This window comes from Megascapheus bottae, chromosome 12 (assembly GCF_031878675.1).
Source record: "Megascapheus bottae isolate mThoBot1 chromosome 12, mThoBot2.hap1, whole genome shotgun sequence".
NCBI classification, from domain to species: Eukaryota; Metazoa; Chordata; class Mammalia; order Rodentia; family Geomyidae; genus Megascapheus; species Megascapheus bottae.
The window spans coordinates 19,721,844-19,749,709 of NC_143520.1; the positions used below are offsets into that span (position 1 = coordinate 19,721,844).

A 27,866-nucleotide genomic window follows, 5' to 3' on the forward strand; every position below is an offset into this window, starting at 1 on the left:
AGGGGAAACCAATTCTAAGATCTGTCTGACACATAATAAAAATATAGTATTTTTTTACTGAAAAGAAGTTATAGGTCAAAGATTTTTTGTTTGTTTGTTTGTTTGTTTTGTGATGCTAGGATTAGGCCAAGTTTGATGTTTTAATATTGGAGGGGGCCTTTGGCATGGTCTTTCCATGTACGTGTTTTCAGGATGTAGGAATATATGTATTCAAGGATAATGGAATATAAATTTGCATGAAAAATAATTTGACTCATTCAAGTTCTGCCAAACTAGTCCATTTGCTGACATAAGGCAATTTAGGAATAATATTTTAGCCAAAATTTCATAACTTAGGTATTTTTCAAACTTGCCAAAGCATCTTTTTTTTTTTTTTTGCCAGTCCTGGGCTTGAGCTCAGGGTCTGAGCACTGTCCTTGGACTTTCTCAAGGCTAGAGCTCTACCACTTGAACCTCAGCACCACTTCCGGCTTTTTTCTATGTATGTGGTACCAGGGAATCGAACCCGGGTCTTCATGCATGCTAGACAAGCACTTTAACCACTAGGCCAAACTCCCGGCCCTTGCCAAAGTATCTTAATGGAGTAATTTAGTATCTATCCTCACTCCAAACTCCCTTTGGGACTCTTTAACTATCTGTAAACAAAGAACTGGACACAACTAAAGTTGATGACATCTGGATCACATCGAGTTGCTCTTTCCTTGTGACTAGGTCACATTTTCTGTGATCTCCACAGTCAGAAATTTTGGACTGTATCTTGAACATTGTAAATATTGCTGTAGAGACCAAAATATACAATATTCACTTCCCAAGGTCCTCGGTTTTTAACTTATATGTTGTTTGGGGCTTATCAGTGTTATTTGTATAGGACTGTTTGTTAGATGATAATTTCTCCCCAAAGGAAGCTGAATTTCTAAATTCTGCTTTTTATAATCCTCCATTCTAAGATTTCGCCATGATCTAGTGGTCTTTTCTAAAGCTCTCATTCTGCTTAATTTGTCCTCTTATTAGGCAGCATTTCCTACCCAAAGGCCAGCTCCACTTTGACATTTCAGCTATTACAAAAAGACATTTATGTTTTGGTACTTCACTGGTCCCTGTTCCTAAGTTGTAGACATGGACATTCTCTTAGGCTCAGACCCAGGTATATTACTTATCTTTCTTTACACACCTTAGTTTAATTCTATTATTCATTAGCACGTCAACTTTACTGAGTATTTCCTGTGGTCTGTCATCCAAAGTCATCTCCTTAAGTCTCCCAAGTTCAGGTCTGTCTCAACAGCCTTTTTCAAGTCTCAACCTAATACATATTTACTTGTTTTGTCTAATTTAGGCCTGTCAAAAGTTTAAAACACACAAAATCACATAACCACCACTTCCTCAAATATATCTCACGCTGAAATTTGTAGGGGAGAAAAATTCTAAAATAACAAATTAGGGTTTAATGAAGTAATGAAAATTTTAAAACGAAAGTGTAGGTCTCACTAACTTTAGCTTCTTCATGTTAAATGACAATTAAAAACACAATTATAAACTATTAGTCTATTGAACTGAAACTCCTTTGTACACTTAAGATAATAAAAATAAATATAAAAAAAAGGAGGAAGGAGAGTTCTAGATTTAGTTTACACAAAAGGTATCAAGTCACCAGGACAAGATAAAAAGAGATGGAGACAAAAAGAACTCCTCTGGGGCTATAGCACAGAGGAGGGAATACCCAGTTCTTAGAAGGAAAACAAAGAGATCTACTCTAGTCATCCAGGAGGAACGCTGTGCAAATAGTACCACCAGAGGATGCAGAGAAGGTAGTGGGTCACTGCAGTGTTCTTAGGATGAAGTGTAGAGGGAAACTCACAGTTCTTAACGTTAAATAGAAAACAATTAGGTGGGGCCGGGAGTTTGGCCTAGTGGTAGAGTGCGTGCCTAGCATGCACAAAGAACACGGTTCAATTCCTTAGTACCACAGACGTAGAAAAAAAACTTGAAATGGCACTGTGGCTCAAGTGGTAGAGCTCTAGCCTTGGGAAAGACGAAGGACAGTGCTCAGGCCCTGAATTCATGCCTAGAATTGGCAAAAACACCCCCAAACATCAAAAAACAAAACCAAAAAAACCCCCCCAAACCAAAAAACAAAAAGAACATTTGGGATAGAAATAGCAGTTTACAGCAATCAGATTTGGACCTAGTAAGATGAAAAGCCACTTGAAAGGTACACACACACAAAAAAATCATACTCTACACAGATCGAATATAAGAGAAATACAGAAAACGGTTACTTAGAAATATTTTGTTTCCAAAAAGGATTTATCACGGAAGAAAAAAACAAGACTAAGTATGGAGTTTATGAGAACACAGTTGACAACAGTTTTATTTTGCCCAGGACTGGCAAAAAAAAAAAAAAAAAAAAGGTTTCCCTCATTTGTCATGATCATTAGAAACCTTGGGCTCTCCTCACAGAGATTTACAATAGAACAAAACCTAGATACATAAGGCCATATAGAATGACGCTAAATGATATAATGAGTGACTGTTGTCCTTAATGTACTATGTTATCTCTCATCTCTTTTGCTGTATCTCATATTGTTACAATATTTCACCTTGTTATCTGATATATTGTATATATGTGTATTTGGCTATTTGTAGGGAAGGGAGGAAAACAAGATGAGGAGTGGGAGTGGGGGTGGGAAATGGGGACCACGACATGAGAAAGGGTATCAATGTACATGAAGTAATACACCTATCTGGTTAATATAATGTAACCCTTCTATTAATTACAATAAAAATATATGAAAAAAATTTTTTAAAGTACATGGAAAGATGATTACCTAGGAAAGAAAAAAATAGGCAAAGGCTTTTATGACACAGCAAGTTGGCTTAGGCAAATAGACTGAGTTAAGAGTTCACTTTCATTTCATCAAGATGAGAAATTAGATGAGCCTTTCCCTTTTGTGGGAATATCTTTGAAGAGATTCCAATGGCAGTAAAAAGATGTTAAAACACATGTCAACTGCCCTTTTTTCTTTTGGGGCTTGAACTCAGGGTTTGAGCACTGTCCTTGGGCTTTCTCAAGGCTAGAGCTCCACCACTTGAGCGACATTGCCACTTCTGGGTTTTTCTATGTTTGTGGTACCGAGAAGTTGAACCCAGGTCATTGTGCATGCTAGGCAAGCACTCTACCCCTAGGCCAACCTCCTGGCTTCATCTGCCTTTTTTTTTGTATTGGCATTTATGATGATGGTGCAAAAGGAATAGTGAGACCGTTGGTATCAGAGCACTGCTACTATCAAGGCACTCAACCACATTCAGTATATTTACCTACTGCATATTCAGTTAAAAAAAATCCAAAATGCTGTCACTTAAAAATGTCCTTAATAAAGCAGCAAAAATTTCTGACCTCAATCTTTTTAGTGTTCTGTGTGACAAAATGAATTATACACAAAACACTGCTGCTACACTCTCAATGGTTGTCTTGAAGAAAATACTTTGTATAACTGTTTGAGATGCAAGCTGAAGTAGTCTTTTTTTTTTAATAGAATGCCATTTTCACTTGAAAGAATAACTGACATGCAGGCTATGGTTATTCAGATATTTTCTCAGAAGCAAATGAAGTTAGCCTGTCACTTTAAGGAAAACAAGTGACAAGATTTGTTGTCAATGATAAAATTTGAGCTTTCAAGTGAAAATTAAGTTTGGAAACTTGTACCTGTCATAGTAAACTTGACAGCTGCCCAGTACTTAAAGATTTTCCTGATGAGACTGGTAATACTAAATGTGGTTTTTAAATATTCTATAATGAAATGAGTTGATACTTGGATGGTCTGTAATCTGTATAACTCTCTAAAATAGTTTTTCCAAAATGACCAATTCATGATATTGTAAAATCAAACATAGGTAAATGATAGGATATTTAAGACAGGCCAATAGGTTTTCCTGTAGCAGAAAATTTCATTAATAGGGTATCAAATGTCATTTAAGAAACTGTCACTTATTAAGTTTGGTGTAGAATCAAAGAAGAATTAGCACAGTTACTAATAAGGCTTTCCTTTCCTATGTGAAATCTGCAACACTAGATTTTGTTATTTGTTCAATTGAAAAATCTCCCCCAAACCAAACACAGATTGAATGGCCATATAGTTCAAAAAAAAAAAAACCAAGCAAACAAACATACCACAATCGACTGAACACAGAAGCACTCATACCACTGGAAAAGACACTTTCAAAACAGGTATTTACAACATTTACAATGATAGATTATAATACTAAGAGAAAGTAGATTGATTTGTGAGGGCTATTCCTTGCCTGTGGATGTTAGAATTGATTTTCATGCCTTTGCCAAGAGAAATTTAAGATCAGATAGAATATATCAATTCTATTTCATGAGTTTTAGGGGGTAAAACAAGGGAAGTGTGAGAAAAGGGAACAACATGGGGATAGCAAGGTAGAAAAGGAAGCCATACCAGAGACATTCAAAGTTGACTAGAAGTTACAGAAGAAAATTTAAAAATTATACCACTTCTTCCTTTCCTAAAAATAATTTACTAAAAATGCTGGTGGCTCATGTCTATCTGTATCCTATTTACTCAGGAGGCTGAGATCTGAGGATTGTGGTTCAAAGCCAGCATTGGGCAGAAAATTCCATGAGACTTTTATCTCCAATTAAGCTCCAAAAGAGCTAGAAGTGGGGTTGTGGCTCAAGTAGAAGAGCACTAGATTTGAGCAAAAAAAAAAAAAAAAAAAAAAAAAAAAAAAAAGCTCAAACTTGTTTTTTAGGTACACAAAAAATACTTACAATACAAAAATTCTAAAATGATTGTGCTAAATTGAAACACACAGGCTCATAGCAAAAAAGGATGAATTAAAAATTCAGATTTGGGGCTGGGAGTGTAGCCTAGTGCTTGCCTAGCATGTACGGAGTCCTAGGTTTGATTCCTGGGTTTATGTATGTGTACCACACACACACAAAAAAGCTGGAAGTGTTACTATGGCTCAAGGGGTAGAATGCTAGCTTTGAGAAAGCCTAAGGACAGTGCCCAGGTCTTCAGTTCAAGCCCCAGGGCTGGCAAAAAACAAATAAATGAATTCAGATTTGGAAACAAAATTTCTGAAACAAAAATTTCAATATAAAATGATTTCAATATTAGTATATTTTTCTTAGAATTTATGATATACTTATTATGATACTTTTAGGGAAAATCTGAATTTTAATTGGCTAAATTAGATGAAGGCAATTCTTTCCTTCTAATTATTCTACCAGAGTCTATAAACAAAAACTAGGCTCCAAAGAGGAGTAATATAGAAGTACAATACATGAAATAAAACTAGGAGACATAGGACATTTGCTCTGAATGAGAAGACAAAAATTCCCTAAGGTGGTACACAGAGAAAGGACTATTTCTAGTTCTTGTTAGGTCCCAAGGTAGCATGTACCACTGTATAGTATGCATAAGTACCATTCTGTCTAATAAAACATGAAAATAAATGAAATGACTAAGCATTACAGAAATATAGGGATAATTATTTAAATAAGAAACCTAAATGATCAAATTTATTTCAATATTTACTCTTAATAAATGTGTTGCACATGGTTATATACATGCACATAGTTTAGATAATATATATCAGATTTAATTTTCCTACATAAATTACTTGGTTGTTAAATATCCTGATTAAAGTCTGAATTCTTAAGTTTTGTTCAAATGATGAAAAACATACTTGTCATATCATGTGTCTGTACACTGTATTCCCTGATAATTTTTTAAAAAATAATGTATAGTAAGTCAAGTGTCTGGAAAATATGTAGCAAGTTAAATATAATTTAGGAGATATGAGATGGACAATATGTTTTAGAGAGTTGAAAGAAGTTGTGAGGGCCCACAACTCAAAAGGCTAAGTGGGAGCTGTACTAGCAGGCAAGAGCACATGGCATATGAACAGTACAAGAATAAGATGCTACCTAAGACTTTACTCTGGAGTAAGTTTAGGATTGCCTAATCTACAAAAGGCCAGATGGAAGAACAAAGCTGAAGTTCACACGGCCTGCAAAACTTCCATATGTAATGATGATTAAGGAATACATCATATGTATATGCTACTCTTCCCTGAAGGATTCCCATAGAAAGAAAGAAGAAAAACAGAGTTCTCCAATGAGGCCATGATTATTCCAGGCCACTTTAGAAAACAGGAACAAAAATGTAAAACTTGGGCCAGGAGTGTAGCCTAGTGGTAGAGTGCTTGACTAACATGCATGAAGCCCTGGGTTCGATTTCTTGGTACCACATACTCAGAAAAAGCTGGAAGTGGTGCTGTGGCTCAAGTGGCAGAGTGCCAGCCTTGAGCAAAAAGTGTCCAAGGACAGTGTCCAGGCCCTGAGTTCAAGCCCCAGGACTGGCAAAAAAAGGTAAAACTTTCACAAAACCATTTACCTACCCTGCCCCCCTCCCCCTGCTACTTTTCTTTGGGTGGCTCTAGGATTGAATCCAGGACCTCATGCTTCTTCCCCTTTCAGCAGTTCTTTTCGCTTTCGGTTTGTTATCTCAGATAGTGTCTACTAATTTTGCTCTGGTAGCCTCAGACTTTGTCATTCTGAACTCCACCTCCAAAGTTGCTAGGATTACAAGCATATAAAACACTGTATAGAAAACTTGTTTACATATTCATATATAGTCACTTCTGATTAAAAAAACTTTTTTTTCCCTACTTGAATTGAAATTCATGCCTCTGTTCAGGTCTACCATAGGCTCAATTTTTCTTTTCTCAACTTAATTGTTTTCATGTTCAGCTTTCTTTATTTCACCTGTATTTCCACTTTTTTTTTAAGGTGTTTTTTTTTTTTTTTCTTGCCAGTCATGGGCTTGAGTTTCAGGGCCTGAGCACTGTCCTTGGACTTTTCTCAAGGCTAGAGCTCTACCACTTGAGCCTCAGCACCACTTTCAGCATTTTTGTATGTATGTGGTACCAAGGAATCGAACCCAGGTCTCTGTGCATGCTAGGCAAGCACTCTACCACCAGGCCAAACTCCCAGCCCCACTTTTTTTCTTTCTTTCTGTTTTTTTTTTGTGGGGCTTGAACTTGGGCTTGGGCACTGTCCTTGAGCTCTTCAGCTTAAGGCTTGCATTCAAGCACTTGAGCCACAGTGCCACTTCTGGTTTTCTGGTGGTTAATTAGAGATCAGAGTCTCACAGAGGGAGGGAAACAGGGACAAAAACACGAGAAGGAGTATTAATGTGAGAGAAGTAATGTACCCACTATCTGATGAATTTAATTGTAACCCCTTGATCATTATCCCGACAATTAAAAAAAAAATCTCATGGACATTTGTGCTGGGGCTGGCTCTGAACTTCAGGTCTCAGTCTCCTGAGTAGTTAAGATTACAAGTATGAGCCACCTGCACCCAGCTACTTCCTTTTTAATGCATTTTTAAAAAGTGTTCATGTAAATGTGAGATATGGAGGGGTTACAGTTCTCTAAGTCAGATAAAAAATACATTTCTTCCCTTTTTTTTTTGTGGATTATGGGGCTTGAACTCTGGGCCTGGGTGCTGCCCCTGAGCTCTTCAGCTCAAGGCTACTGTCCTACCCCTGAGCCACAGCCCCATTTCCTGTTTTTCTTTCTAGTGTTATCACATTGTTTTATAATGCTTTAACTGCTTTGGGTCTTCAAATCTTTGTTCTCTACAGTACTGTAGCTCCTTAAAAGGGGACTCCCCCCCTTCTCTCACTCTTTCCTCCCTCCCTCCCTTCCTTCCCGTACTGCTGTCAGTGATAACAAGGCTGGGCAAAGGCAATAGAAGTTCAATAAATACTTCTTGTGGAAGTGATTGACAAGCAAATTTTTAGATATGAGCTTTTTTCAAATATGTCAGGGTATCTATATCTACTTGCAGTTGCCAGGTACAGCAAGAACATCATGCTTTCTTAATATTAGCACTGGTGGCAGCTCTTCAATTACATTCGTCTTTACTATACTAGATCTACAAAGTGTTTCAGCTCCTCAAAGCTATCATATCTGCTGATCTAATCACAATGTATCCACATTAGAAATGTGCAAATTGTCTAATTGGCATCTTTCAGTAACAACTGTACTAGTCATTTTTGAAAGCTTTTAATAACTCAGAAAACTGATGATAATCAGAAATGTAAATATACATTTGAATAAAATCGGAAATTAAGCATAAAACCAGCTGTCTGGACTTTCGTAAGGCTAGAGCTCTACCACTTGAGCCTCAGCATCACTTCTGGCTTTTTTTCTATGTATGTGGTACCGAGAAATTGAACCTGGGCCTTCATGCATCCTAGGCAAGCACTCTACTGTTAGGCCAAACTCCCAGCCCAGCATTTTTTTTTTTTTTAAATCTCATATTGATTCTAGAGAGAAATAACTACAATATTCAACAATGCCAATTTTGATTATTAAATCAAGACAGGTATAATATTCCTTAGTTCTGCAGTAACTTAGCAGTAGCAGACATATAGCAGAATTAGTGAACGAAGATAAACAATTTACCAGTATCTCTAAGTTCTTCTATGTAATCTATATTATTGTTCTCGACTTTTTTTTTGGGGGGGGGAGGTGATGATAGTACTGGAACTTGCATTCAGGGCCTCAGTGAACTTAGCTTTTTCACGCAAGGCTAGCAATGTACCACTGGAGCTCACCTCAACTTCTGGATTTGCTGTTAATTGGAGATAAAAATTTCATAGTATTTCTGCCTGGACTGGCTTTGAATCTTGACCCTTAGATCATAGTAGCCTCCTAAGTATCTAGATTATAGGAGTAAGCAACCAGCATTCATGCATCTTCTTGTGTCAACCAAAACACTACAATTTTGTATAACTCCCTGAGAAAACAATAAGATAGAAATGTGAGGGCAAACAATTTCTGTTTGCCTCTAGACATCTAAGATAATAATTGGCTTGACTAAAGAACTATTAGCAGAAACAAATATATTATGAAATGATGAGTACATATAAGCTTGTAAAATCAATTGTAAAAAAGGTAATTTACTTACATTAAAACAAGAAATCTGTCATTAAAATAACTCCTTTCATGGACACACAAAAGATGAGCACAAGATGTGTATATTGTGGTGCATTTTTTTTCTTTTCATCAGTCTTGGGGTTTGAACTCTGGGCCTGAGCACTGTCCCTGAGCTTTTCAGCTCAAGGCTACTGCTCTATCACTTTGAGCCACAGCGCCACTTCCAGGTTTTGGTGGTTAATTGAAGATTGCTGAGCCAGGGCTGGCTTTGAACCATGACCCTCAGATCTTAGCCTCTTGAATAGCTAGGATTGTACAAATGAGCCACTGGCACTAGGCTCTGTGGTATATTTTTATCTTATGTTCTTTTAAGTTAAAAATTGGTTATAGAAAAAAATTAGAACATGAAATCATTTATTGTTTCTCTTAGCACTACTCAGCTATATGTTCTGTAAAGTATATTCATATTAGAAACTTTGAAATTGTTCTTATGATACGTTTTGATATTTATTTTCTAAGATAAATTCACCAAGGTGAATTGACTAGTAATCTTTTTTAAGAGTGCTTGGGGATTGCATAGTTCTTGAGATATGGACTCAGCCCCAGAAATCACCATTTTACTGGCAACTTCCTTTAATATTATCCTATTACTATTACAAATTTGCTATCATTTCCCGTATCCCTTGATCACTGACATCACCTTCTACCACTAAAAACACTTTACAACAATGTTTATGATGATCCTAAACTATTAAAAACATTCCAAGACTCCCTCTTTAAGAAAAAGAGCTGAATTCCTTAGCCTTAAAGCACTTGGTGATTCACTTCTTCTAATCAACAGGATGCAGTGGAAGTGAAGGTATATGATTTGAGAGATTAGGTCACAGAAAGCACCTTGCTCTCTCTTGGATCTCTTACTTTGAGGAAAGTTAGCTGCCAGGTTGTGAGTACAGCCCATATGGTAAGGCCTCCTGCCAATAGTCATGTTAGTGAGCCATCTTGGAAGTGGCTTTTCCAATCCCAGTCAAGCCTTCAGATGTCTGCAGCCCTTGCCCACAACCTGACTTCAACAAGAGGAGGTACTGAGAAACATCCAGTTAGCTCACTTCTCGATTTCTGATCCATAAAAACTGAGAAAATAATTATTATATTTACCTGCTACATTTAGGGGTGTGTGTGCGTGTATGTGTGTGTGTGTGTGCATGTGTGCCAGTCCTAGGGCTTGCATTCTGGGTACTAGTTCTGAGCTTCTTTACTCAAGGTGAGCACTTTACCAATTTGAGCCATAGCTCTACTTATTTTTGAAGTTCAATGGAGATAAAAGTCTCATACACTCCCTGCCTGGGCTTGCTTTGAACCGTGATCCTTAAATCTCAGCCTCCTGAATAGCTAGGATTATATGCATGATGTACCTGCACCTAGTTTAATCTGCTAAGTTTTAAAACAGATTTAGAGTAATTAACAAGTTACTTTACATTATGATAATGTAAAAGAGGTATAACTCACCATGGTGTACAAGAGGTGAAACTCGGGTATTAACTGAAGTACTTTCTTTTTCCATGTCATCCAATTACAAGCAGAACCCTGAGAGTCATCTAATGATAAAGACTATGTTGTCCTGACCCCTTTATATCCCTTTAGGTGAAAAATAAGACTCATGTATATTTTCTGTGTAGGAATAACAGGAGCAGAGGTATTTCATATTTCCTTCCATGTATGATTTTTTTTCCAGTGATCCCATATATAAGAGGCAAGCATTCTACTATTATGCCATACCATCATCCTATTTCTTTATTTCCTTCCTTCCTTCCTTTCTTTCTTCCTTCCTTCCTTCCTTCTTCCCTACCTCCCTCCCTTTCTTCTTCCCTCCTTTCCTCTTTCCCTACCTTCCTGTGCTAGTACAGGCTTAAGCTCAAAGCCTGTCATTCTCAGGGCTGGTGCTCTACCACTTGAGCCACACATCTACTTCTTGCTTTTTGCTGATTAATTAGAGGTGTAAGTCTCTTAATAGGTCCCTAATTCTTAGATTTTAGCCTCATTTTTTTTTTTTTTGCCAGTCCTGGGCTTGAGCTCAGGGCATGAGCCCTGTCCTTGGACTTTCTCAAGGCTAGAGCTCTACCACTTGAGCCTCAGCACCACTTCTGGCTTTTTTTCTATGTATGTGGTACCGAGGAATCGAACCCGGGTCTTCGTGCATGCTAGGCAAGCACTTTAACCACTAGGCCAAACTCCCGGCCCCTTAGCCTCATTTTTTTAGAGCTTATTTTTAAAATTGTTACTATAAGGATGATGTACAGAGGGGTTACAGTTTCAGAAGTCAGATAAAGGGTACATTTACTTTTGGACAATGGCACCCCTTACCTCACTCTCTCCCAGTGTTTCCCTCCCATCCCCCAGCCACAAGTTGTATAGTTCACTTTTAACCTAGTGTCTAGTGGGTACCACTGCTGCTTTATCCTTTGTCTCTCCATTTCTGTGCCTCCTCTTATACTCACAGACATACAAATGACCAAATAAAAGGAAAAGAAAACACAAACAACAAAAAAAAGAAAAAAATGTTGTTTCCACTTTCTGGAATTCATTTCAATAAATAGTATTTTGTATGACCAGATGTACACAGCCATTGTACTTTTGTGTTCCTTTCCTAAGAGTATCCTCCTTTGGTCTCACTGTGTATGACTAGTATGACTTTTATAATTTATCACTTCCCACTGTAGTTTAGATCTAGCTTTGTCATATGAGACAATACATACATGTGCCACGAGTCTCTCTGAGCTTAGCTTAACTCACTTAACATGATTTGTTCTAGGTCCAGCCAATTCTTTTTAATGTTCAGACTCCTAAGTATCTTGGATTACAGGAGTAATCTTAAATGTTCTGAGAAAGCTTTTTTCCATTTCCTATTTCTTGCTTTCCTTCATTCTGTTTAATTCCCAATGCAGATACGTAATTGTCATTAGTCAAAATGTCTTTCTCCTTTTGAATGTCCTAACAAAATTTTAAACAAAACCAACAGTTAAAAAAATAGCTGAACAAACAAAAACCATATAAAGAGTGATTGTTGTCCTTAATGTACTATGTTATCTCTCATTTCTTTTACTGTCCCTTAGTTATCTCATATTGTTACAGTATTTCACCTTGTTATCTGATATATTGTATATATGTGTATTTGGTTATCTGAAATAGGATAGAGAAGGGGGAAAAACAAGTTGAGGGATAGGGTTGGGGGAGGGAAATGGGGACCAAAATATGAGAAAGGGTATCAATGTTTGTGAAGTAATGCACCTTCTATCTGGTGAATGTAATGTAACTCTATTAATTACAATAAAAAATTATATGAAAAAATACTTGAACTTCTCAACAAAATGAATCTTCCCACCAAGAATGAAAGCACACTCATGGTTAGTAGTAGTTTCTGTTAGTGGTTCAATATATTCTTTTTTTTTTTTTTAGAAACATTTTATTTTATTTATTTTATTGTAATTAGTAAAAGGGTTACATGATATTTGCCAGATAGAAGGTGCATTAATTCACATACATTGATATCCTTTCACATGTCTTGGTACCCATTTCCCTCCCTCAATATATTCTTTTCAACTTACTAAATCATTACAGAAGTCAGGCCAAAGAATAGAAAATGTTATTTCCTGAAAAAAGTTATTTTTTCTGAAGACTAATAATATTAAAGTACATTGAAAATAGAAAAAATTATATCATCTTTATTTCTCTATAATACTCTAATCCTTACATATTCAAAAAGCATATTTAAAAATTTGTAGCCAACCAATATAGGCTTTGTTCATTATATAAAAAACAATGCAATCAAATCTCATCTCTATTAGTTACTTATTAATGCCAAGTGACTAAATATGGATCAACAACATGTATGCCAACAGAAAATATTTCCATTTCATTTTCTTGATTAACAAATATTTTTTTCAAAATCTGGACTTTTTTCCTTGCTCTCTCCCTCTCTCCTTTCCTCTCTTCTCTTTCTTCTCTTTTCTTTTCTTTTCCTCAGGTTTTTTTCCATGCATGGCTGGTGCTCTACTAGTTGAGCCATGCCTCTGGTTCTGTTTTTTTTTTTTGCTGGTTAAATGAGATAAGAGTCTCTTGGATTTTCCTGTGCAGGCTAACATGAAATCATGACCCTCAGATCTTAGTTTCCTGAGTAGCCAGACACAGGACTAATTTTTTTTTTTAAATACAGAATAATATGTCTAGCTCTTAAATGTTTAATGAATATATTCTTTTAGACCATGTTTCTTCTTTTTTTGTTTATTTGGTTTTTTAAATTGTATTTCATTGTCAGGATAATGTACAGAGGGGTTACATTCATCAGGCATTGGATACATTACATCTCAAACCTTGAGACCTCTTCTCATGTTTTTGTCCCCGTTTTCCTCCCCCATCCCTTTCCAACCATATATTTGTAATTGTCAGCATGTTACTATAGATATACAGAGGGAAGAAGAGAAAGGAAAACAAGATAATTTTTTTTGGGGGGGGGGCAGTCCTGGGCTTGAGCTCAGGGCCTGAGCACTGTCCTTGGACTTTCTCAAGACTAGAGTTCTACCACTTGAGGCTCAGCACCACTTCCAGCTTTTTTCTATGTATGTGGTACTGAGAAATTGAACCCGGGCCTTCATGCATCCTAGGCAAGCACTCTACTGTTAGGCCAAACTCCCAGCCCATGAGATAATTTTTATAGCAAGAAATACATCAAATAAAAATTGTTTCTTGAGCCAGGCACCCATGGCTCCCGCCTGTAATCCTAGCTACTCAGGAGGCTGAGATCTGAGGGTCAAGGTTCAAAGCCAGCCTGGGCACAAAAGGACCTGAGACTCTTATCTCCAATTAACCTCTAGAAAAAAATGGAAAGTAGGGCTTGGCTCAAGGGTAGGGAGGTAGTCCTGACCTGAAGAACCCAGGGACAGTGCCCAGGCCCAATTCAAGCTCCATGACCCCCCCACACACAAAAAGTAATTTTTATTTTTACTAAATGATTATACCATAAGACTTAATTAATGAGCTCCACAAAGACTATGTGTGACTATCACATAAGTCTTTCCTGTATTAGTAAAGATAATTAAAAGTACTTCACTTAATTTAGATTTATTACATACTGGGTATTTTGCTCCACAGGGGGATTTTCCTCTTTGTATCCACAAGTATAGTTAAAATGGATGTAACATTATCAATTTTTTGGAAACAATCTATCTCTGATGTGATTTCTGCTACTAAAACAATTTAAGCCAATTATACATATATATATATTTATAGGTAAAATACAAATATTACAAAATTAAGACATATACTTTAAAAAGTATCCTGGTGAATATTTACCTTTGGATAATAATTTACTGAAAAAACTACAACTTTAACAAATAATAAAAACTTGGATCCAACATTCCTTCTGTCCTACATGATATAATTTTAAAATTAACTTGTATATATTTTGAACTGTAGTCATTCTGTTATTTTGAAACATGTACTGTAAGTGAAATAATGTTAATTTGGCTATTAAATTTTAATGGTAAATGACATTAAAAAAAGCCTTTGAAACAGGAAAATTGCAAATATAGTTTACTTCAGAACAAAATTGACATCAGTATTCATAGTAGTTCAATGTTATATCATACTATAACGAGTTTCATTTCTAAATTCCCTCTTTTGTAAAATAAATGTAAACAAAGTCCAAATTTTGGTTCTTGATAATTGTTTATCAAGAACTTAGATAAAGGGGTAAAGAAAACCGAATGTTTTTTTTAAAGTATTTTTTTATTTTTAAAGAATTTAGATGAAGACTCTGAATTTAATATTTGGCTTACTGAGAACAGTCTTATAATTTTCCTTCTCAGTTTATATGGTAAATATGCTAAGATAGTCTTAGCTATAGTATCTGTAAACCAAATATTCATAACAAAAGCAAATTTCCTATTTATTTAGTAAGAAAGGTACAAAGTACTCTTGACTTGAATCAATTTGGTTGATATCATTAGTTCATTTTATTCAAAGATGTATTAAAAAAAACTCTAACCCATTTCATTAAAAAAATCCTCTTTAAATATAAAATTTCAATGACTCAGGTATAAAAAGGAGGATAATATGAAACCTATGTATAACCATTACACTGATTTAATAAACATTAACCCCCTATTCCCTTCTGAATGTCACATAATTCCCTTTCTTCCCAGGTGGCATGATCATTTCTCTAAAGAATAGGTATACCCTCCCTGCCCATATTTTATATTTCTACTACGTACTTATTAAATAATTCCCAAATTATCACTTTATAACTTCCAATTTTTACTCAATATTGCTTTGTAAACCCAGATATACAAATACAGAAAGTTTATTTTGATCTTCATAAGCTGCTCTAAACACATCCTATTGTCCTCTTGATGGACAGTTAGATAGTATCTAACCAATGTAGCATGAACATCTTTGCACATAAAGGATGTACATGCCCCTCCATGTACATAGTCTTTCAATTTTTGTACATATTTTTTGCACAATTTCTTACCACATTGCTTCAGTGAAAATTAGTTAAGCTAGTATGGTAATTTTTTTTAAAACTAAGTACTGTAAACAGAAGGAAAAAACAGCTATTAAAAAAAACCCTAGTAAATCTGGTTTTACTAAATACCTGTTTGTTTTTTGTTGGTTGTGGGGCTTGAACTGAGGGTCTAGGTGCTGTCATTGAGCCTATGTTCAAGGTTAGTGCTCTACCACTTGTGCCACATTGCCACTTCTGTTTTTTGAGTGGTTAATGGAGATAAAAGTCTCATGGGGACTTTCTGCCCTGGCTGGCTTTGAACTGCGATCTTCAGATCTCAGCGTCCTGGGTAGGTAGGATTACCAGGTATGAGACAAAGGCACCCTGTTTCGTTTACATTTTTATTTCTTTGTTAAATATTTTAATTCTTTGTTCAATACTTGTGACATAATGAAAGTTAAGCTTTATTTTATTTGGAAACAGTTTTGTTAGGGACACGTAAATCACATATATATATATATATATATATATATATATGTATATTGCGGATTAGAATTCCAGTGGTGGATTACTTAGGAAAATTGAAGATGTACTGTGTATTGGCATTTAGATGAAGTTTTGTGTGTATGTGTTGTGCACATGTGCTGATACTGGGGTTTGAACTCAGGGCCAAGACATTCTCCCTTAGCCATTTTGCTCAGGACTACTTGAGCCATAATTCTGACTTTTCGGTGGTTAACTGAAAATAAGATTCTCACAAATTTTTCTCCCTGGGTTGGCTCTGAACTGCTATCTTCAAATGTTGGCCTCCTGAGTAGCTAGAATTACAGGCATTATAAACACCAGCACCTGTTTTTAAATGCTTTTTCAGAAGCAGTATTTTACTTACATCTTGTCCATCCAAATTATGACACAATACTAAGAAATTTAACAAGTCTGTGGAGACTAGTTTCTCACTTCTTATATTCGTTTAGGGAGTAAATTTGAAAAGAAGTCTACCTTTGATTCTTTGTCTCTAGGCATTTCTGCCTTCACTTTATCATGTGGATGATCAAGAGTCAAATTATTCTTCCTTATTTCATATTCTTCAAGCAGGGGAACGTTACTGTAATTGTTATCTGCAAGACAAAAACTTCTTGGACATTAGCAGAAAACCTTTATTTTTAATAATGGAAAAAAGTAAAAATAACAAAAACCAAAAGTATATTTTAAAAGAACAGATTTTTTTTTTTTTGCCAGTCCTAGGGCTTGAACTCATGGCCTGAGCACTGTCCTTGGGCGTTCTCAAAGCTAGAGTTCTACCACTTGAGCCACAGCACCACTTTCCAGCTTTTTCTCTATATATAGTACTGAGAATCTTGGGTCTTTGTGCATGTTACCACTAGGCCAAACTCCCAGGTAAAAGAACCGATTTAAAAAAAAGTTAGCTTGACAAATTACCCATTTAGATGTCTGCTTTGAACTAAACACACCAAAACGTACATGATCTCAAAGAAAAAGGTAAAATATATAGAATTTAGAAACCACAAATATGTTCTTTTGAATTTTACTTTTACCAAATATTAAACTTTTCCATGTCATACTTTCAGATATTTAATTTTTAGTTTAGACAATTTAAGAAATGTTACTGTTTACTGGTAAAATGTCTTCAAAGAAGTTTTCAATCCATGGTTTTACCATCTATGTGAGTGTTCTACTTACCTTGCAACTATTCATTAAAATAAAAATACAGCTGCATTGCATTTATTTTATCAGAACTATTAGGAAACAATGGAAAAGTAAAAGAGAAGAACTCAAATCCACCTTTCTTTCCTTTTAAAGGTTTAAGAAATGCATGGCAAACAAACATGAACATACCTCGACTTGAATTCACAAGAAGTAACTGTGATTTTAGCTTGTCAATAATTGCTTGTTGAAGTGACAGCTGTTCCTGTTGCTCACGTATTCTCTGCTCATAGTTCTCAGTCTGCTAACATAAGAACCAGTTAGCCTGATATTTACTGAGAGACATGAGTTATATACTCATTGTCCATTAATGAATAGATCGGAGCTGCCTATATAGCCATTTCTCAGGTACTGGAACAATTAGTTGAGTTACAAACTGACCCTAGGAACGTACTTGCAACTCATGGTAAACTATTGATTTGAAACATTTAAGCGCTATAAAATCTTTTTAAAAAATCTTATTAAAGAATTTTTTGTCACTAGTTTGAGATTATGTTCTCTTAAATTTAAAATTTAGAATTTTATCCTTCAAGAAAAAAAGAAATCTGGCAAATATCATGTAACCCTTTTATTAATTACAATAAAAAATATTAAAAAAAGAAAAAAAGAAAGAACATGAATGACAGGACAGATGTGAAAGTTGTTCTATAAAAATATTTACTTAAAAATTAACATTTTTTCAAATATACTTCTGAAGTACTTTTAGAAAATAAAAGCAGAAGAAATAGCTTTAAGATTTGTCTAAATAAACTTTTAGAAGATACATGAGCAACTGACAACTGATAAGGAGCCCATGTAACATACTGGCTTTGTATGTTGCTGGAGGGCAGTCTTAACCATAGACACTTGACACCATAGAACTCTGCAAAGCATGTTAAACACATGGTTTTTGTTTTGTTTTTGGTTGTTTTAATTTGTGCCTTCACAGGGGCTTAGACTCAGGATTTGAGTCCCTTAACTTTTTTGCTCAAGGCTGGCGCTCAACCACTGGTGCTCAACAACTTAAGTCACAGCTCTACTTCTGTTTTTTTGCTAGTTAATAAGTGATAAGAGCCTCGTGGACTTTTCTTCCTAGGCTGGCTTTGAATCATGATTCTCAAATCTCAGTCTCCTGAACAGCTAGGATTACAGTCATGGGTTGCCAGTGCCCAACATTAAACACATTTCTGAGAAAAATAAAAGAAAAAAAATCTAGGTACATTTTATTAACAAAAAATGAATCTTCAGAGTCTATGAACTCAAGGTTCAATGACTGTAGATTGCAAAGCATCCCTAGATAATCAAATCTAGACCAGAGCAGAACTTCTCAGGATAAAGCATCTTATTCCTACATAAATTTCACATCCAAGCTGCTGAAATGAGTGGGTTAAGTTGACTAAAAGAAAAGATGCAAACATCTATAAAATCTTTTCTTTTATATTTAAGCTTCAGCAAGGCTTTATTTTAGTATAACAAGGTTAAAGTAGAAAAAAATAGAAAAACAGACAGAAGTATTTCCTTTCCCCCTACAGGAAATAGGTAATAAAGATTCCTAATAACAACAATAACAAAAACCCTCTTAATACCTTACAGATACCTTGCTAGAGCTGAATAATCAACAAACACGTTCTGGTCTTCTCTACCTACTTCAGTGCATTTTGAACTTTCTTCAAAGAACTCGAAGTTCTTCATAAACATCAAATCATAATGACTATTTTCACTACATATTGATAGGCATATATATTCTGCTGTCCAAGGATTAAAATATCCAATCTAAAGAAGTTTAGAAGGCTACATAGGTCCAAAATAAATATTCAACCAGGGCACAAAAAGACCTGAGACTCTAATCCCCAATTTACCTCTAGAAAATGGGAAGTGGGGCTTGGCTCAAGGGTAGGGTGGGAGCCCTGAGCTGAAAAGCTCAGGGACAATGCCCAGGCCCTGGGGTAGGGCGGTAGAACCAGATTTAAGCCCCATGACCTACCAAAAAACAAAACAAAAAAAACCAAAAAAAAAAAAAAAAAACAACTTCAAGGAAATGCTATAATAATTGCAAAGATCATAACTTCGAAAGTATAGCAGAGTAAATAGAACAGCAATAGTCCATGTTTTCCTATTGTATTTTCTATATATTTAGATTATAAGCAATTATAATATTATCATTTATTTGACCCACATATGTCTGATTTCCTTTTAGACTACCAATCCCTCATGAGCAGAGACTTTGTGGCTGAGAGAACATGTGACATGTATTGAGCTGCTCACTAAGTAACAGTTGAATAATTGTTAATGAAATATTAAGTCATAGCTATGCTTTCATAAATGATCTATAGAAATAGTGGAGAAATGGCCTTCCATAAGAAAATTAGGAAAATCATAAACAAGGTCAGCAAGTGATTAATTCAAAGGGGAAATTAAGTTTGAGAAAATACATGCAAAAATAACATTCTTGGAGGGGGAGAAAAAGAATATAGTGTTACAGGGTAGTAATTTTTAGAAGATAAAATATTCCAAAAGTATAAAGATTGACAGAAAAGGACACTATATTACATTGGGGAATAACCAGTGTAATTTGATACTTAGAAATTAAGCAAAATAAATAATTTTGTTAACAAATTTGAATAAAGATACAACTTGAAAACTCCCTTCAAAGGTCAGATAATTGTTGCACAGTCACAGCATTTAAAAGGAAAAATAAAATTACAAAGCAAATACATTCCAATACTATCAAAGATCCCCAAACAGAAAAATCACTAACAACCACATTGAAAATGTACAACAGCAATGTCTTGTCAACACTTCTGTACAGAGCACAGACATGACAGCTAAAACAGACAGAAGAGAAGATGCTTTTGACAGCCAGTGTGTGTGAATGATTCTTTGAGTCAGATGGCAGCAACAAGTTACCAACTAGGAGATCTGCATGACAACTAACCATCCATCTGTATCAAACACCATCTGGCCAAGATGACTCTGGCTTCTGTGTATTTGACACTCCTTCTAATTCCAAAGACTAGCAAAACAAGTGGTCTACCAGTATCAAAGAGGTAAACAAATATTTCAATAATTGTGTCATGAAGTATTTTATGTTCTTAGTGTTCAAAAGTCAAACTTAAATAATGGTGGTCAAATGCAGTGCACATCTTAAAATTATTAAATATGTTCATCATAATATACTAGAGTATCATGAATGAAGCAAAAGCTTACCTTAAAAAATCATCCCTTTATCAAGACAAAAATTCAGTCTCTTCTCTTCAAAACTAAAGTATTTTTATTTTTTTCATATTTTTTATTGTAATTAATAGAAGGGTTACATTATATTTGACAGATAGAAGGTACATTAATTCACATACATTGATACCCTTTCTCATGTCTTGGTCCCCATTTCCCTCCCCCCCACTCCCACCCCTCATCTTGATTCCCCCCTTCCCTATCCAATTTCAAATAACCAAATACAAATATATCCAATATATCAGATAACAAACTAAGATACTGTAACAATATGAGATAACCAAGGGACAGCAAAAGAGATGAGAAATAACATAGTATGTTACGGACAACAATCACTCATTATATGGCTTTTGTTTCTATATCCTAGAGGTCCTTTCATTTAGCGACATACTATATGGCCTTATGTATCTAGGTTTTGCTCTATCTCAAATTTCTGCTAGGAGAGACCAAGGTTTCTACTGATTATGACAAATGAGGGAAACCATTAAGCCTATCTTCCTTTGAGTCTGGCTTACTTCACTTAATATGATTTTTTCTAAGTCTTTCCATTTCCTAACAAATGGGGCGGTGCCATTCTTTCTGACAGCAGCATAGAATTCCATTGTGTATAAATACCACATCTTGTTGATCCACTCATCAACTGAGGGACATCTGGGTTGGTTCCATATCTTTGCTATGGTAAACAGTGCAGCAATGAACATCGTTGTGCTAGTGGATTTAGTCTGACCTTGTTTCTGGACAATAGGGTAAATGCCTAGTAGTGGAATTGCTGGGTCATAGGGGAGCTCTATGTTTAGTCTTTTGAGGAACTGCCATACTGCTTTCCATAGTGGTTGAACAAGTTTGCATTCCCACCAGCAGCGTAGTAGTGATCCCTCCTGGCCACATCCCCTCCAACATCTGTTGTTACTAGTTTTCTTGATCCTGGCCATTCTAACTGGAGTGAGGTGGAATCTTACCTTTGTTTTGATTTGCATTTCTTTTATGACCAGAGATGTTGAGCATTTCTTCATGTGTCTATAGGTCATTTTTGGTCCTTCTTCAGGGAAGACTCTCTTTAAGTCTTTGGCCCATCTTTTAATGGGATGGTTGTTTCTTTGGAGATTAGTATTGGGGTGATTAAATTTTTTGAGCTGTTGATATATTTTAGATATGAGGCCTTTATCCATTGTGTGGTTGGTGAAGATCTCCCATTCTATAGGCTTCCTAATTAATTTACTAGCTATGTCCTTTGCCATACAAAAGCTCTGCAGTTTAATGCAGTCCCACTTATCCAGCCTTTCTCTGATTTGTTGTGATTCTTGGTCCTTATTAAGAAAGTTTTGACCTGTGCCAAGGAGGCCTATTCCTTCTTGTAAAGTTTTCAGTGTGTCGGGTTTTACCTCGAGGTCTTTGATCCATTTGGTATAGCACTGTTTAAAGTTTTCCTGTTTCATACATATTAAAAATTTTATAAATCAAATGTTTTCCTATTGCTGATATTGAATAGTCTCATCTTTCCTGTTTTCCCGTGTGTTTATATCCTAAGAGGAAAAAAATAATGTGTCCTTAAATCATATTTAACACTAAATAGGTCTGGCATTTCTTCTGGTCTTCAGGAACCAATCTCAGTATTCTGAGATAAAATGTTATTGAATTAAAACAATCTCAATTTTAAAACCTTTCTAATTGCTCTAATATTAACAAAGATTAGGAAAAGTCATGCTTGGCTACAAATTCTTTTAATAGGAAGTACCATAGTTCAAGAAAGGGGATAAATATCAATTATTCAGAATACACAGCACAGCTGGATGCAGGTGGTTCATGCCTATAATTCTAGCTACTCAGGAGGCTGAGATTTTAGGACTGAGGTTTGAAGCCAGGCCCAGGCAAGAAAGGCCATGAGACTATTATCTCCAATTAACCACCAGAAACCCAGAAGTATAGTATGGTTCAAAGTGGTAGAGCACTAGCCTTGACGACCAACAACAACTCACCCCTTCTATCACTTTTGTTAATTTTGTAGGCTATCCCTTTAATGTCTGACTGCATTCTCCTCCCTTTTATAATTTATCAAAAAGTTTTGATACATATTTCTGAAATATATTTCTGGAAGTAATACATATTTTGAAACGTATTTCTGGAAGTAAAAGCTGGAAGAAAAGATACTGATGTTTTAAATTCTGATGGATACAAAATTATTCTACGGCTAAGAACCAACAAAGTAGTATATAAAAAGCTTCAATTAAAAAATTATCAAGAGTATCCCTACTCTAATACTGGTAAGCTTCAAGCAAAGAAATTAAAAACAAACAAACAAAAAAAACAAATAAAATGTTTTATCCCCACCAACACTTTACACAAAAAACAGAGGAAAAAACAGAAAGGTAATAAGCAATGAGGTTATTTACATGTTCAGTGAAAATGGAAGAATTTTTAATTCGTTCTGACAATAAAGGTATTTTATGCCTTCATGTTATCATTAAAGTCATGGATTACAAGCTTTTAGAAGTAACATAGGCCTAAATGGGTAAAGACTGAGGTAACATACGCCTAAATGAGTAAAGATTGACATTGAGATGAGTAGGTACTAGCTCTGAAGAAAACAGTATGACAGCACATTTAGTCCCTAATTTTTTTATTTTTAGAAAAAGATGAAAGGTGGGCCGGGAGTTTGGCCTAATGGTAGAGTGCTTGCCTAGCATGCATGAAGACTCAGGTTCAATTCCTTGGTACCACATACATAGCAAAAAAAAAAAGCTGGAAGTGGTGCTGAGGCTCAAGTGGTAGAGTGCTAGCCTTGAGAAAGTCCAAGAACAGTGCTCAGGCCCTGAGCTCAAGCCCAGGACTAGCAAAAAAAAAAAAAAAAAAAAAAAAAAAAAAAAATGAAAGGACACATGCTTTAACATAATGACATAACAGACAAATTAGTCTTATTGGAAATGTTCATCTCAGTTCTTTCTATATAAAACTTTTTTTTTTCAATAAAGGTTGGGTAAGAAGAAACAATTTTTGTTGCTGGTGGTGGTGGTCATGGGGCTTTTAACTTCGGGTTTGGGCACTGTTCCTGAGTTCTTCAGTTCAAGAGTACTGCTCTACCACTTGAGCCACAGCAGCCACTTCCAGTTTTCTGGTGATTAATTGGAGAGATAAGAAGCTCATGGACAGGCTATGTTTGAACTAGCCCCTGTGATCCTCAGATTTCAGCCTCCTGAGTAGCTGGATTACAGGTGTGAGCTATGGGTGCCTGGCTCAAGAAACAATTCTTATTTGATGTATTTTTTGATATATTTCTTTTCAACAAAGAGATTGATATTTTCTAATTACATAATCCAAAGGCTCATAACAACAGAAAAGCCAGCTATATGAAGTTTCCATGGTCTACTCATTTATGATTTGAAAATAATAATTAGTTACACAATTTTTAGGTTTATCATTGTATTACTTATTCTTTTAAACCAAAAGATGATATTAGCCAGACACGGTGACTCATGCCTGTAATCCTAGCTACTCAGGAGGCTGAAATCTGAGGATCAAGGTTCAAAGCCAGCACTGGCACAAAAGGATTTGAGATTCTTATCTCCAGTTAACTTCTAGAAAACAGGAAGTGGGGCTTGGCTGGAGGGTAGGGCAGTAGCCTTGAGCTGAAGAGCTCAGGGACAGAGCCTAGGCCAAGTTAAAGCCCCATGACCCACAAAAAAAAAAAAAAATAAATAAAATAAATGGTAATAGAGGCAAGGAGCATGGTGTTGGCAGAGTGCTTGCCTAGCATGTAAGAGTCCCTGTGTTTGATTCCTTGGTACCACATACACAGGAAAAAAGCTGAAAGTGGTGCTGTGGCTCAAATGGTAGAGCACTGGCTTTGAGAAAGCTCAAGAACAGTGCCCAGGCCCTGAGTTCAAGCCCCAGGACTGGCAAAAAAAAAAAAAAAAAGAATGATAGCGCTGCTTTGCTATAGCACTTACATACTCAATAAGGGGCTATTACAAAAAAGAAGTTAACTTTTATTATTTAAGTACTATATTTCTTGATTTCCTAGTAGCAATAACTTGTTTGCAAATTAATTAGGGGGGCAAGACCACTCTACTACTTTTGCTGTCTACTCTAATACTGTCACTGTCAACTCGTGTAATAGTATTTTATTTTGCAAATGTAAGAAAAGTTGTTTATATCAGGGACTTTTCTGATGACAAGTTTCTACTACTGTGAATAGAGAGATGAAAGAGACCTGTTAGTGTGTATAGATATGTAGGAACATAAAGTATTAAAAAGAACCAGCAGCTGGACATCATGGTGTGCATCTGTAGTACACCAGATACTGGAAAGCTGTTGGAACCTAGTTGGAGTTTGAAACCAGTCTGGGGACTACAGGGAGACCTGCCTCAATCATACTACAGAGACACAGTGACAAAAACAGCATGATATTGGCACAAAATGAGACAAAAAACAAAAACAAAAACAAGTGGCATAGAAGACCCAGAAATAAATCTACATGACTACATCCATCTGATTATTCACAAAAGTGCCAAAAAATACATTAGAGAACAGACAACTTTCTCAACAAATGGTATTGGGGAAATTGGATATCTAAAAGTAGAAGTCAAACACTCTCTTTCCCTCTCTCTCTCTCTGTATAAAAATCAAAATAAAGACTATGGAGAGATATGTGGGAGAAAACAGAGGACAAAGTGTAGAATATGATAACAGTACATTGTATCCATTTATCAAAAGGTCATAAAATTTTTGCAATAAAGGTTTCTCTTTTTTTTTTCTTTGGCTGGGGCTTGAGCTCAGGGCCTGAGCACTGTCCTTGGACTTCCTCAAGGCTAGAGTTCTACCACCTGAGCCTCAGCACCACTTCTGGCTTTTTTTTTTCCTATGTATGTGGTACCAAGGAATCAAACCCAGGCCTTCGTGCATGCTAGGCAAGCACTCTACCACTAGGCCAAATTCCTGGCCCCTGCAATCAAGTTTTAGAAGGGATGGAATGGGGGGAGGGGTAACAAGCAAGGTTGAATATGATCGAAGTATATCGTGGACATGTATAAAATAATCACATAATAATGAAACCCTTCACTTTGTACAATTAATATATACTAATACATCTTGTTTTAAGAAAATAAACAGAATATGCAATAACAGACATGAGTTCTTTTTTAATTCTGTGCTGGGGATTAAATCTATGAACTTTCAGAATGAGAGGAAAGTGGTCTACTTTAGAATATCCCCTTAGTTGGGGCCAGGAGTTTGGCCTAGTGGTAGAATGCTTGCCTAGAATATCCCCATGGATCTTGATCCACTTTTGCAAATTTATGACTCACATATTCTAAAAGGAGGTATACCCAGTTGCTATTAATGGTCAGTCTTGAGGACGTATGGGAGAAAACTATGGTTTTATATTCTGTACATCTTGCATTCTGTCTTTCTGAATAAGCATGAGATACGTTTGTGATGAAAATCAACATAATGTAAAAAATCACTTTTTTGTCTTGTCTGTATTTTTTCTACAATTTGATACTTCTACTTGATAGAATGGTTCTAATACTTCAGTGAATTGGAAGAAACACCGATCTTGAATTTGCAATTCATTTTTAAAATTGTGGTTAAGATGTACAGGGATTTACCATTTTAATAATTTTTTAAAATATAAAGTACTCTGGTAGTAATTTTACTCATACTTTTGTGAAGCCATAACAATCTATATCCTAAGCCTCTCATCTTCCCTAACTAAAAACTGTTCCTATTAAATATTAACATAGCTGGGTGCCAGTGGCACCCCCCCCAAAAAAACCCAACAAACTTGTTATTCTTCTTCCCCACTCAGCCCCTAGCATTTATACTTCTTTGTTTTGTTGTTGTTGGCAATACTGAGGTATGAACTCATAACATCATGCTTGCTTGTCTGGTGCACTACCACTTAAGCCAGGTCTCCAGTCCAACTCTTTTTGCTAGTTATTTTGGAGACAAAATCTTGTGGAGTTTTCTTTTCTAGGCTGGCTTCAAAGCTTCATCCTTTAGTGATCTCAGATTCTTAAGCACATAGGATTGGAGGCATGAGTCACTAGCTGACCAGTACCACTTTATTTTTTATCTGAATGAGTCTGACTACCTCCAGTACTTCCAATACATTTCAGTTTTGTTAAAATATAAATCAGTTGTTCAGAGGAGTTACACTATCACACTCCTCCTGTGTCTGCCATATTTCATACTAACATATCATACCTGCCTATGATCCTGTATATGTTTCATATGTTTATAATTTAGATCTCACTTCCACATGGGAAAGCATGAGCCCTTTGTTTCTCTGAGCCTAACTTAATTCAGATTTCTTTTTCCCAAGACTACTCATTCCCTGTCAATGACCCAGTACTATTCTTCTTGATGGATGTGTAAAATTCCATTGTGTATGTGTAACATTTTCTTGATCCACTGTAGGTCATCTGGACTGTTTCCATAACTTGGCTATGGTGAAGAGTGCAGCAATGAACATGAGTGTGCAAGTGTCTTTACTGTATGCTGGCTTGTAATCTTTTAGATAGATGCCCAAATGTGTTATGGCTGTATTATAAAATAGTTCTACATTTAGCTGTTTTGAGAACTCTAAACTACTTTATAGAGTGGACACATGAGTTTACATTCCCACCAACAATGTAATAGGATTCTTTAATTCCCACATCCATGCCAGTATTTGTTATTGTTTGTAGTCTGGACAATGATTATTCTTACTTGGATAAAATGGAATTTGTGCTTTTCTTTTTTTTGCATTTCCTTTATGGGCAGAGATGTTGAACACTTCTTCATGTGTTTAGTGGCTATTTTCACACCTTTTAACAAGACTCTATTTAGCTCATTTGACAACTGATTAACTGGGTCATTGAATTTTTTTGAGGGTTTAGTTTTTTTGAGCTCTTTATACATTCTAGACATTAGGCCCTTGTTAGACATAAAACCAGCAAAGATCTGCCATTTTGTAGACTGTCTTTTTAGTTTAGTCACTATGTCCTCTGTACAAAACCTTTTTAGTCTGATGCAACTCCATTATCCAATTCTCTCTCCTATTTCTTGAGCCCTAGAATTCTACTCAGGAAGTTCTTGCTGTGTCAATAATTTACTTGTTCTAAAATTTCTTCTATTATTTCCTATAGTAGCTTTAGTAGCAGGTTTCAGGTTTTACGTTGGATCTTTTGACACACTTGTAATTGATAACAGTACAAAGTGACAGTGATCTCTTATATAGGATGTCCAATTTAATCAACAGCATTTGTTGAAAAGGCTCTTTTTGCCACCATACAGTTTTGGCTCCTTTGTCAAATATAAGATGGCTATAGGTAAGGGTTTATATCTGGGTCTTCTAGTCTGTCCATTGGTCTTCAGACCTATTTTTGTCATAGTTAACAAAACAATTTTAAATAAAAAGTGAAATTAAAATGACAAAGCTTTCAAGTATATATATATAAAAAAAGAAAATAAAAAGCTA

At 35.6% G+C, this 27,866-nt stretch overlaps 1 protein-coding gene across 5 annotated transcripts in view; it reads right to left on the reverse strand.

Moving 5' to 3' along the window:
• Tank (TRAF family member associated NFKB activator) overlaps positions 1–27,866 on the reverse strand; it is a 78,072-nt gene that overhangs the window by 21,584 nt on the left and 28,622 nt on the right. For 4 of the 5 annotated variants that reach the window (XM_090342749.1, XM_090342752.1, XM_090342751.1 and 1 more), the window contains exons 3-4: positions 17,333–17,444; positions 16,475–16,593 (exon numbers count right to left, since the gene is read on the reverse strand). In XM_090342749.1, coding sequence (XP_090198875.1) covers positions 16,475–16,593; positions 17,333–17,444 — 231 coding nt within the window. The remainder of the gene's footprint in view (positions 1–16,474; positions 16,594–17,332; positions 17,445–27,866) is intronic. The other variant, XM_090342753.1, reaches the window with a different exon arrangement.